Source organism: Rhinopithecus roxellana, chromosome 13 (genome assembly GCF_007565055.1).
Source record: "Rhinopithecus roxellana isolate Shanxi Qingling chromosome 13, ASM756505v1, whole genome shotgun sequence".
NCBI classification, from domain to species: domain Eukaryota; kingdom Metazoa; phylum Chordata; class Mammalia; order Primates; family Cercopithecidae; genus Rhinopithecus; species Rhinopithecus roxellana.
This window is the reverse complement of record NC_044561.1, coordinates 5,282,999-5,294,848: the sequence shown is the minus strand read 5'-3', so window position 1 is coordinate 5,294,848 and position 11,850 is coordinate 5,282,999. Positions and strand designations below refer to the sequence as shown.

At 55.9% G+C, this 11,850-nt stretch overlaps 1 protein-coding gene across 2 annotated transcripts in view; it reads left to right on the top strand.

Moving 5' to 3' along the window:
- Positions 1 to 1,607: 1,607 nt before the first annotated feature.
- Positions 1,608 to 11,850, top strand: part of SCUBE1 (signal peptide, CUB domain and EGF like domain containing 1) — a 145,986-nt gene continuing 135,743 nt past the window's right edge. For both annotated transcript variants that reach the window (XM_030915691.1, XM_030915690.1), the window contains exons 1-2: positions 1,608 to 1,822; positions 5,863 to 5,994. In XM_030915691.1, the coding sequence (XP_030771551.1) occupies positions 1,735 to 1,822; positions 5,863 to 5,994 (220 nt within the window). In that variant the 5' untranslated portion in view covers positions 1,608 to 1,734. The remainder of the gene's footprint in view (positions 1,823 to 5,862; positions 5,995 to 11,850) is intronic.

Below are 11,850 nucleotides of genomic sequence, written 5' to 3'. Positions count from 1 at the left end.
TGGTTCTGAGGGAACTGCCCACCCCCTGCAGAAACTCAAAGCTACACAAAATAAAACCTGTCAACAGCATCTCCCAAATTACATCAGCAGCCAGGAGCTGCCATGCAGACCAAAATGTCTGGAGCAATGGGGTGGGGGCTCAGTGGAGACAACGTGCAGTGCTTCCTTCCCGCAGTGCTTCCTTCTTCTTTGGGCCTCTCTGGACCCCCTACACCCCCAATCCCCATGTAGGGGACCCCTTGCCTTGGCCACCAGGCCTGTGCCACAAGCTGATGTGAAGTCAGATGGGGAGTGAGAGCTGGCTGGATGCAGATTTAACCTTCCAGGGCTGAAGAGCTCATCTACAGCAGGTCGGATGAGGGCGTGAAGAAACGTGTGCATGCGTGTGTGCTAGAGGGTGTGAGGGTGTGAGGCTGTATCTGAGTGACTGCACATGAGAGCATGTGTCTGCATGTGTGACGGTGTGTGTGTGTGTGCGTGTGTGTGTGTGTAGGGGGCAGGAAGGGGAGCTGGTGTGGAGGGGCTCAAACTGGTGTAGGCAGAGTGGACAAAAAAAGAGAAAAGAGTTGTCTTTGAGTCGGGCCTGGAGAGCAGAAGAAGAAAGGAGCTCTTATTGGTGGTTGTCAAGGAGATGGGCCTTGGGGTTTGCTGAACTTTTTCTTCCCTTAAAGCGTCCTGCCTGGAGCTGAGAGGGGCCATTTATTTCCAGCTGCCCCACCCTCCCAGGCCGGGTGGGACCAGACCCGAGGCCGACCCTCGCCAGGCGTCAGGTGTAGACCCCAGGCCAGGCCAGAGCAGTTCCCGGGTCTTCGGACCGCGATGCCCGCCCCGCCCCTCCTCCTGGCCCCGCCGCGTCTGTCACTGGGAGAGGCCCCGGCCTCGCATTCCGGTCAGCGAACTTCCCGGGCCGAGGTCAGCCCCGTGCGGGGCCTCGCGCGGCACCGACTGCCAAGGGGCATTGTCCGCCCCGGGCGCCCCGTTCCAGACGCGGGTCCTGCGGCCGCCCCGTGACAAGCACACTGACGAGCCACTGTCCTTTGACGAGTGCTAAAAAGTTCGTTTGTTTTGAACGTCAATTTTCAAGCGATCTTTACGAGGTTTCCCCGCCCGGTTCGCTCGCTGCTGCCTCGCTGGCGCTCAGCCCCCAGTAGGTGCTCAGGAAACGTCCAGCGAACGGCGGCGCAGGCGAGTCTGCTCTGCGTGCTGGCGCGTTTCACCGCACACGGGTGGCGGGCGACCTCGCGGGACCCCCAGCTCGCAGGATCCCCGCCCCCGAGGCTGCCGCCGGGCCTGGGGGGACTGCCCCAGAGGGGCGTCCACGCTCGACGGCAGGGGCCGGGGCGCCGCGGGCAGGGGAGGGCGCAGCCTCCGAGCAGCCCCAGCCTGGCCGAGACCCTGCGCCCGCAGCCTAGCGAGCAGGCGGGCCAGGCCCCCGCCCCCCACCTGCCGCCCGCCGCAAGGGAAGGGCCCCCCTACGACGCCCGCGCCCGCGCCCGCCCTCCCCCGGCGGGCCGGCGGCCGGCGCCCATTGGCCGGCCCTGGGCGACGCCCCGCCCTCCTGACGCCACGGGCCAATGAGCGCGCGCTGTCAGCTCATCAGCCGGGCCGGCTGGGCTGCTCAGGAGCCCGAGCGGTGGCTGAGCTGTGAGCAGTGAGCAGCGCCTGCGGGAGCGGCCGGTCGGTCGGATCCCCGCGCCCCGCACGCCCGCACGCCCAGCGGGGCCTGCATTGAGCATGGGCGCGGCGGCCTTGCGCTGGCACTTGTGCGTGCTGCTGGCCTTGGGCACGCGCGGGCGGCTGGCGGGGGGCAGCGGGCTCCCAGGTAAGCCCCCGACCGAGATGGGGGGCGGCGGGCGTTGGGGGCGCGGGCGGCCGAGGCGCGGTCCCGGAGGGCTTCTTCCCTGCGCGTCCCGAACTCGCCCCGTGCGGCCCCGCGCCTCACTTCTCTTTGCAAAGTAACTTCTGGGGCCGGCCCGGGGCGCACCCTCTCGCAGCCCGGGAGGCCGGGGCTCCTGAGCCCGGCGGGGCCGCAGCAGGGGCGGGTGGGCCGGGGCCTCGGGAGGGGAAGCGCGAGCGCGGGAGCGAGGAAGAAAGGCGGCGGTTCCCGGGGGCCCCGCGTGCGGACTAGGGAGGGGCGGGACCCCGAGCGCAGAGGGGCGCTTCTCCAGGGAGAGGGGACGCGGGGCGGGGCGGGCGAAGGGGGACACGCCAGGAGGTGGAAGGGGAAAGGGTCGGACCGAGAGACCAGGACGGGGCGGGAGGTGCGGGACAGACGGACAGAAGAGCCGGCGCCGAGGGAGCAGACAAAAGGAAGCCCGGAGAAAAGACAGATGCGGAAGGGTAGAGAGGAGGCCCGCACGGCCCGGGGAAGGAGGAGGAGGCCGGTGGACCAGGAGGAATCAAGAGGGACAGTCCCACTGATGATAAGGGAGAGAGAAGAGGAGATGGGGGACAGATGGACACTGGAGAAAAACGGGGTTGGTGGGGCGGTGAGAGGGAGACCGGGAAAGAGAGAGGGATGGAGATGCCTGGAAAGCCGCGGATGAGGGACCGTCTGACAGGACGGGGAGGAGAGACAGAAGGAAGGAAGGCAGAGGAGACGCAGGGACAGACACGGGGAGGAGAGTCCGGACGTCGGTGGAGCAGATCCAGGAACGGGAGGGGGATACCCGGAGGCCACAGGCCCAGGCCCGTGGGTTTCATGGGGACCCCCCCACCCTCCCACCCCTTCCCCTCCTGCTCTCTGGCTGTCTTCAGGGGCTTCCCGAAAAGCTGGAGTCACATTCTCTCCCCGGCGTCATCAGAGGCGCTTCCTCCGGTGCTCTGCTTGGAGGGGGAGGCAGGGGGAGGGTCCTGCACGTCCTTCCCGGCTCCCTGAGATCTGGTTTGGGTGGCAGTAGGGTCTATTCTTGGTGGTCCCGAGTGCCCCGAGTGAGGATGCTGGGCCCATGAGACTCTTCCACAGCAACACCCCTCCTGGAAGCCCAACCCTACTGCCCCATCCCCCTTGTGTCTGTGGGTGTCTCTCCCAAGCTTTGGGGTCCCTCACCTCTGAGTGACTGTTCCTGGCGGTGCCTATCTCCGCCTGTGTCCCTCCTCGTGTCTTTCTGTATCTGACTCTCTCTCCTCCCTGACTCTCTCTGTGGAAGCCCTGTGACTGTGAAATGCCAACAGCCTGTCCCCAGCATAAGCAAACCAGAGTCAAAGGGAGCAGCCTGTGCTGGGAGGGCTGGGTCGCCCTGCAGGGGAGTCTCCAGCCCAGACAGGAGCAGGAGCATGGCAGAGGACCAGTGGGGACAAGTGGCTTCTCACCCTCTCTTCTCAAACTCCCATGTCCTCTGCCCGTACTCCACACCAAGGACACCCAAGTGTTGAAAGGCGTGTTGAGAGATAGCTCCACCCACCCCTCATCTACATCCATACATTTCCATCCCAATGAAGACACCTGTTTAGGTGGGAGATTGGGGGTGAGGGCACAAGGGGCTCCCGCCCCTCATTCCTACACACTGGCCCCTGGGAAGTGGGAAGAGCCATACCTGTGGCCCACTGCCTCCGCTGGTCCTGTCTCGGAAGTGGCCCCAGTCCTCCCAAATAGAAGCCTGGAGATGGGCCCTCTCTGGCCCCTGGGTCCCTGCTTTGGAGGCAGTGCCAGTCCTGCACAGCGTCCCTCCGTTGCCACTTCCCCAGAAGGCCCTCATGGATGTTCCTGCTGGCCCAGCCATCCAGTTGCCGGCTAGGCCCCCTCCAGCCCCTGCCTCCTGGTCCCCTTTCCACTCTTCCCCTGGGCAGCTGTCTAGGACAGGCCACCCACCTGAGCAGATGTAGCACTCCTGAAAAGCAATGCCACCTGCCATGTGTGTGCGCACGTGTGCGCGCGCGTGTGTGTGTGCGCACATGTGCGCGCGCGTGTGTGTGTGCGCACGTGTGCGCGCGCGTGTGTGTGTGCGCACGTGTGAGCGCGCGTGTGTGTGTGCGGGGGGGGGTCGTGCTGTTGTGTTTCTTTTTGATACCTCTCTTCCTTCAGGGGTGGGCAGGAGACTTGGGGGCTAGGGCAAAGAAGAAGGAGCCTTGGAGGGCATGGATCTCATAGCCCCACTGGCAGATTTCAAACCCAGGTATTATGCAGGGGAGAAATTTAGAGTAGACACTCTTGGGGACCCAGCAGTCTAAGGTGAGGCCAGAGGCATGACGAGATGGGGACATTCCGAGCTTAGCCCTGGGGCACTGCCCTCATGGCAGCGGCTGAGAGTTCTTTGTGCTGCTGCACTCCTGGGTCCTTCTGTCTATCTGTCATCTGTCTGAATTTCATGCATTGCTAGCTAGAAGTCACAGCTCATTCTGTGTTGGAGTCCACTCTCTGCCCCAGTGAGCTACTGACCCATAGCAGATGTGACCTCACTGGGCCTCAGTTTCCTCATCTATAACCTGAGGAATTAACCTGGATTATAGCTTCAGCTCTGACGGTGCTGAACTATGCCCGACAAGAGGCAGGTCCCCTCCCTGCCTGAACTGTGTGTTTGTGTGTGTGTGTGTGTGTGTGTGTGTATAAAAGAGACAGAGAGGCTTGGTGTGTATAGATGGACCGGATACACAGAATCTGTTTTGCTTAATTTGCCCTAACAGCTGTTCCAGACTGAAGGTGTATATCTGTTGGGGGCGGTAGGTGGAGAGTGTCGGGAGCCCTGAAAGCCTAGACTGAACTTGCATTTAGAAGTTGGGATATGAAAACCAGGTTCACGTGTGGATTTCCGAGGAGGGAGGACCATGGGGGGAGTCAGAACCATGGATGGGCTCAGGTTAGCCTAGTTGAGGGTGTGGTTCTGCCACCAGACACTTTGGTGTGGGGGCGTGGAAGCCAGATGATGAAACCCATATTTCCACAGGATAGGGGCAGGGTGGGATCCCACGTTCAGGTGACCTGTAGGAGGAGCCTCCTGGCATGGCCTTGGTATCCCCATCTGGAACCCAAAGGAGCTGGATTTAAACTCCTCCAGGGACCCTTCTGACACTAAATTCTAGAATGAGGAGAGTGGGGGAGGGTTGGAGCGATGCCTGTGGGGGGATAGAGTGAGGAGAGTGGGGGAGGGTTGGAGCGATGCCTGTGGGGGGATAGAGTGAGGAGAGTGGGGGAGGGTTGGAGCGATGCCTGTGGGGGGATAGAGTGAGGAGAGTGGGGGAGGGTTGGAGCGATGCCTGTGGGGGGATAGAGTGAGGAGAGTGGGGAGGGTTGGAGCGATGCCTGTGGGGGGATAGAGTGAGAGAGTGGGGGAGGTTGGAGCGATGCCTGTGGGGGGATAGAGTGAGGAGAGTGGGGGAGGGTGGAGCGATGCCTGTGGGGGGATAGAGTGAGGAGAGTGGGGGAGGGTTGGAGCGATGCCTGTGGGGGGATAGAGTGAGGAGAGTGGGGGAGGGTTGGAGCGATGCCTGTGGGGGGATAGAGTGAGGAGAGTGGGGGAGGGTTGGAGCGATGCCTGTGGGGGGATAGAGTGAGGAGAGTGGGGGCAGGTTGGAGCGATGCTTGTTGGGGGAGTAGGACAGATGGAGGAGGAGGAGGTTCTTCCTCACTGTCTCCTTAAGTCTCAGTTTTCTCAACTTTTTAGCGGAACGATAGCTCAATGGGATCATTGCGACAATAAATAAGGCCAAGCGTATTGATAGCATTGTCCCTGCCACAGAGTGGCTGTGCCAAAGATGCTACCAGTTGCCACTTGTCACACCAGATTGTCCTGTGACAGCTGTTATTGCCAATGAACCCACTGACCAATGGACGGGCAGCGGCAAGAGCTTCCCTGCCCCACACCATCAGCCACCTGCCCCGGGGCCACACCTTACCTGTTGTTCCCCCCACACCCCTGCCCACAGGATCAGTCGACGTGGATGAGTGCTCAGAGGGCACGGATGACTGCCACATCGATGCCATCTGTCAGAACACGCCCAAGTCCTACAAATGCCTCTGCAAGCCAGGCTACAAGGGGGAAGGCAGGCAGTGTGAAGGTGAGTCCAGCCCGGCCCTCCCGGCCAGACCCTGAGGCTGCCAGGGCTGCTGCAGGTGGCCGATGCCTGCCCCATTCATCACCAGCTGGGGCTGAGCCTCCAGCACCACCGTCATGGTTGCCGACGGCACAGGCTTCTCTCGGCCTCAGGAGGGAGGCAGCGAACTTTTCAGGAATGCCGGCTGCTTCCCTGGAAGGGTAGAGTTAGAGTCATGGGGTGCCTGATTCTCAACTGGGCTTGAAACTTTTTGTTCTTTTTAAGAAATTGGCTGGGTGCGGTGGCTCAGGTCCATAATCCCAGCACTTTGGGAGGCCGAGGCAGGCAGATTATTTGAGCTCAAGAGTTTGAGACCAGCCTGGCCAACATGGCAAAACCCCGTCTCTACTAAAAATACAACAAATACAAAAAAAGTTAGCCAGGCGTGGTGGCGCATGCCTGTAATCTCAGCTACTCATGAAGCTGAGGCAGGAGAATCACTTTAACCCGAGAGGCGGAGGTTGTAGTAAACTGAGATGGCGCCACTGCACTCCAGCTTGGGCAACAGAGAAAGACTCTGTCTCAAAAAAAAAAGAAAAGAAAAGAAAAGAAAAAGAAATTAAGATGAAGTATTGAATGACGTATTTGTGCATCTGTCCTTGACTGGCTGTATGGGGCTGGAGTGCAAAGACCTGGGCTTACCCCCTGACCTCCAAGGTCCCTAACGTCAAGTTCAAAACCACCCTGTAGGTCTCTGTCTCGAGTTCCAGTGCTTGGACAGACACTGGTGGATTTGTGCCATCTGTCTGTCTATCCAGCCTTTCTGCCCTGCACCTGGGGTGCTGGTTAGACCTCCTGGCATTAGAAACTGCCTCCCCAGCAGGCTGAAAGAGAGAAAAGAGCAGCTCTGGCTACGTTTGGTGCCAGGACTCTCCAAGCCCATTGGAACCTTTGGAGCTTTTGTCCATGAGGGTCTGCATGGCCGTCCTCACCCCGTGGGTCTGGAGCAGGACTGGGCATCTGGGAGCTGGAAATAGCTGTCTCCGAAACAGACACACCCCTGGATGGGGTCACTGATCCCCATCTTCCCTGTCTGCACCCGTCGTATAAATGAGGAAAGCTGAGGCTCAGACAGGAGAAGCATCTTTTGCAGGATTCCCATGTTCACAGTGACGTGACAAGGACTGAAATCCAGGTCTTGTAGCTCCCACTCAATGACTGTGGCAGCTAGTTTCCTTCTCCCTGGACCCTGCCAGCTGAATTTTTCCAAGTTTGGTGTTTGTATTAGGAAAGTGACACGTGAGCACAGGATGGGTCCCGGTTCTTTCTGTGTAAGGCGTTTACAGGGCTAGAATTTTGTGGGCGATGCAGCCACGCCTCCCTGGGATACTGGTGATGTTTATCCTTCGCATTTGTTGAGCATTTATTTAAGGCTGAGTGCTGGGCAGATGACATCGCCCTGGATCATGCCTGGTTGGGTCATATTCCTGGCACGCTCAGGGCCCCAGAACCCAAAGAGGGGAGCTGGCGCCTACCCACAGATCTCTGGAAGGAGGCCAGGCTGGAGGCACACAGAGGAGGCCACGAGTGAGAAGCCTGGTGGGGCGGCTGGCCCGGCTGCTGTCAGGGCCAGAGGTTAGCTCCCTGGTTCGAGTGGTATATGTGAGGCTGTGTGTGACCGCTTTCTGATCCTCTATTCTGCCCCCCAGACCCAGTGTCCTGGCAAGGCAGGGCCATGGTTGACCCTCCATCTCTGCTGGTATAAGCCACTGACCTGGCCTCTTCATCCCTCAGCCCAGCTCCTCCTTAGGCCCTCTCCTGCTGTCCCCTGCCCGGGAGGCCTTACCTGTTTCCCTAAAATTTTTCGGAGTTCAGCTTTAACTCCCCACTCTGCTTGACCCCTGAGTTAGGAGACAGACTCTTGCCCCAAGCCCAGCTCTGTTGCTCACTGGCTCTGTAGGCTTCATGTTCTCACCTGCTAGAAAAGGAAACTGTTTTGTCCTGCTGGGTATGAAGATGAGACAAGAGGAGGCTTGCGAATGTGCTGCAGGAACTGCCAGGGGTCTCCCTATCTCTCTAGTCAAATTCGGGCCTCCACCCTTCACATCCTGAAACATCTCTATCCTGGCATGCACAGACACACACAGACATGCACACACACTGGGTTGCTCTATGTTTGTGAGCCCCAGCTCAGATTTGCTGCCTGCCTGGAGCTCCTTACCTTCTTTCTGCATCCTGTCTAAATCTGAAGGCTAATCATTCTTTAGATTTGCCTCCTCCAGGAAGCCTCTGATACCTCCACTTATACATGCACTTACACATGCACACACATGCATGCTAGACTGCATTAGTTACCTACGCTGCTCCCAGAGGCTTCTGGGCTTCCCTCCAACATCACACTTCTGACTCGGTCATAATTACTTGTCTTGGTCCCCCACAGAACTGTGAGCTCATTTATTGAGGGCCCACCATAAGCTTGCTGTAGGGGTCACCATACCGAAGCTGTCAAACTCAGGCCATGCCCCCAGGAGCTCTCAGTGAGCTCAATTAGAGAGGGCCTTTTACATTTGTAACCATGTTCCCAGCTCATGGGGCAGGGCCTGGCACTAGCACGGGTCTACAGAAAACGTTTAGTCTGAGTTGGCTCTCCTTTGCCCAGACTAGACTTCACATTAGGTGAGCAACCTCTAAGATATCCACAGAGGGGAGTGTGGAGCGTGGGGTCTGTGGAAGGGCTCGTTCTGGCCCTGGTATCATCTTGACCCTGCACAATGAAAGACAGGACAGCAGATTCAAGGCTGGTCTCTTCAAGGGGAGCCTGGGTTGCAGCCCACATTTCATGTGAACATTTGGGCGGTGATTTGCCCTCACTGAGCCTTAGTTTCTCCTTTGGTTGTGAGGGCCAAAAATACTCCCCATCACAGGTCATCCTGAAGATTGAGTGAGGCACAGTATAGTGCACTAGGGGCTGGCATCCAATACACAGTAGGCACTCATTCCACAGTGTGTGCTCCATATACAGATGGCAGGGTCATCACTGTGGTCCTGTCATTATCGTCATCAGCATTATCACCATCATCATTATCATCATCATCATCATCATCATCACCATCACCATCATCACCATCACCATCATCACCACCATCACCAACACCATCACCATCACCATCACCATCACCATCACCATCACCATCATCATCATCATCATCACCATCACCATCACCATCATCACCATCACCACCATCACTATCACCATCATCACCATCACCACCACCATCACCACCATCACCATCATCACCATCATCATTGCATCATCACCATCACCATCATCACCACCATCATCATCATCACCATCACCATCATTACATCATCATCATTATCATCATCACCGTCATCATCATCACCATCATCACCATCACTATCACCACCATCATTATCATCATTATCATCACCATCATCACCATCATCATTATCATCATCATCATCACCATCATCATCATCGTCATCACCATCACCATCATTATCATCACCATCATCATCATTACCATCAACATCATCATCACCATCATCACCATCATCATCATCACCATCACCGTCATCATTATCATCATCATTATCATCACCATCATCATTATCATCATTATCATCATCACCATCACTATCATCACCGTCATCATTATCATCACCATCATCACTGTCATCATTATCATCATCACCATCATCACCATCATATCACCTGTTCTCACTAGCTGTCAAAGTGGTTTCAGGCTCAAATGAGACTATGAATGATGAAGACCTTTGAAAATCACTCAGTTCTGCATACCTGAGGTGATAGTTATGGTGCAGCATAGTCCTTGCTCTCCAGGAGCTTGTGGTCTGGTGGGACTGCATGAGCTGGAAATTCCTGATAACAGATTTAGGGTAGTTTGGGTCATGAATCACTGTCTGTTGAGTTGCCGTGTTAACAGTATGAGAACAATTGTTAGGTACCAAGAGGAGGGCACCATTTGGTTATGGGCTTCCTAAACCCTCAGTCAGTGAGTGTTGGCATGGATTCTGGAGGCCTGTGTGGACCCTGTCCTGCTAGCACTCTGGTTTTCTCATCCCTGGGGACCCATATATAGTCATCAGTTTGAATCAAGGCAGTCTGCCAGAGTGCTCACATATATACCTCACACCCCCAACACATAAACATGGAGAACCATCAGATCCCTGCTGGCTTCCCTGGGAGGACTACAGAGAGACATCCGGGGGCTTTGAAATCTGAAGGGACACCATGTGCAGCAGTGGCCTGAAGGAGCTGGGAAACCATCCAGATGTTCACATCCTTGGTTTACAGATGGAAAAATGGAGGCCTGCGGGGGCAGGGTCTTTCTTGGGTGGGGACTAGAGCCCAGGTTTGGTAGACCTGTTACTCCACACTATGTTTCTGCCAGTGGTTATTCCTATCTGTGGCTCTCTGTTCTGAGAAGAGGACGTGAACAGTCTCTATTAAGGTCAGCATAGGGGTTAAAGCATTGACTTTGTTGCCAGATGGCTTGGGTTCAAATCCTACCCATGTAGCCTGGGCATGTTATTTAACCTCCATTTGTTTATCTATAAAATAGGCATAATGTTAGTACTTATTTCATACAGATAGTGTGAGAATTAAATGAGTTAATGTATTTAAAGCCTTTGAACATAGCCTGGCACATAGGATGCTATATATAACCACTAGCTGCCCTTACTGTGATGACGACAACGACGACGATGATGATGATGATGATGATGATGGTGCTACTGATGATGAGGGTGATGGGGGTGATGATAATGTTGGTGGTGATGATAATGTTGATGGTACTGTTATGGTGCTATAGATGAGGGTGATGTGATGGTGATATTGATGATGGTGCTGATGAAGATGATGATGATGATGCATCTGATCATCATCATCGTCACCATGTCAACGTCAATGATCACAGTGTTGTTCAAGGTATGAAAGAACTGAAACTTTGTCTTTTCCAACAATTCCTGGGACCTAAAATGGTTGGGAAATGAGGTATTCCGGTTCATCGACTGTTCATACAAACCATATGCATATACCTATATCCCCACAGAGGTAGACAGTCAGGTGTCCCATTCACAGATGGCTGCTTATCGAGAATGTACAATAAAAAAATACATAGGAAAGAAGACTTTCCTTTGTTCAACTAAGCCTACTTCGGGGATGGCAAGTATGCCGTCACCTTCTGCCATAGCAGACATTAATAATCAATCACCACACCCTCCAGTCATTTCTGCAGTAGATGAAACTTGCTTTCCCTCCCTGGGCTCCTGCATCTGCAGGTCCTGAGCTGGAGTTGGGTTCTGCTGAGGCTGGGGTTGGAGTCTTGGAGGCAGTGAGCCCCCTGTCCTGCAGATCTCACTGACTGTGCTCTTTGCTGTGATAAGCATAGAGGACAGACTCTCAGGAGAGCCTTCCCCGAGGACGTGGCTGCCAGTCTCCCCAGTTTTTCACCAATATGTTGAGTGTTTGCTTCCAGACACCCCACTACATGCTCCACGTCCATGATCTCATTTAATCCTCTCAAGAACCCTACCAGATAGGGAGTATGCCTTCCATTTTTCAAGCGAGGAAACGGGCATGGAGAGGTAAAGTGACTGGCCAAAGTTCACACAGTTGATAGAGGACAGCTAGAATTTAAGCCCCAAACTGGCAGTTCCCAAGGTCTGTCCTCTTGACCACTGGGTGATACTGCCTACTTTTAACTGGCTCTCTCACAGAGACTGTCAGCTCTGTCTTCACCAATTAATCAGTGCCCGAAACATACTTTCTCTATCATTTTCACAACCCAAGCCTGGGTTGTGGGAAGCCCAATGTGAGGCTGACTGAGCCTCTTA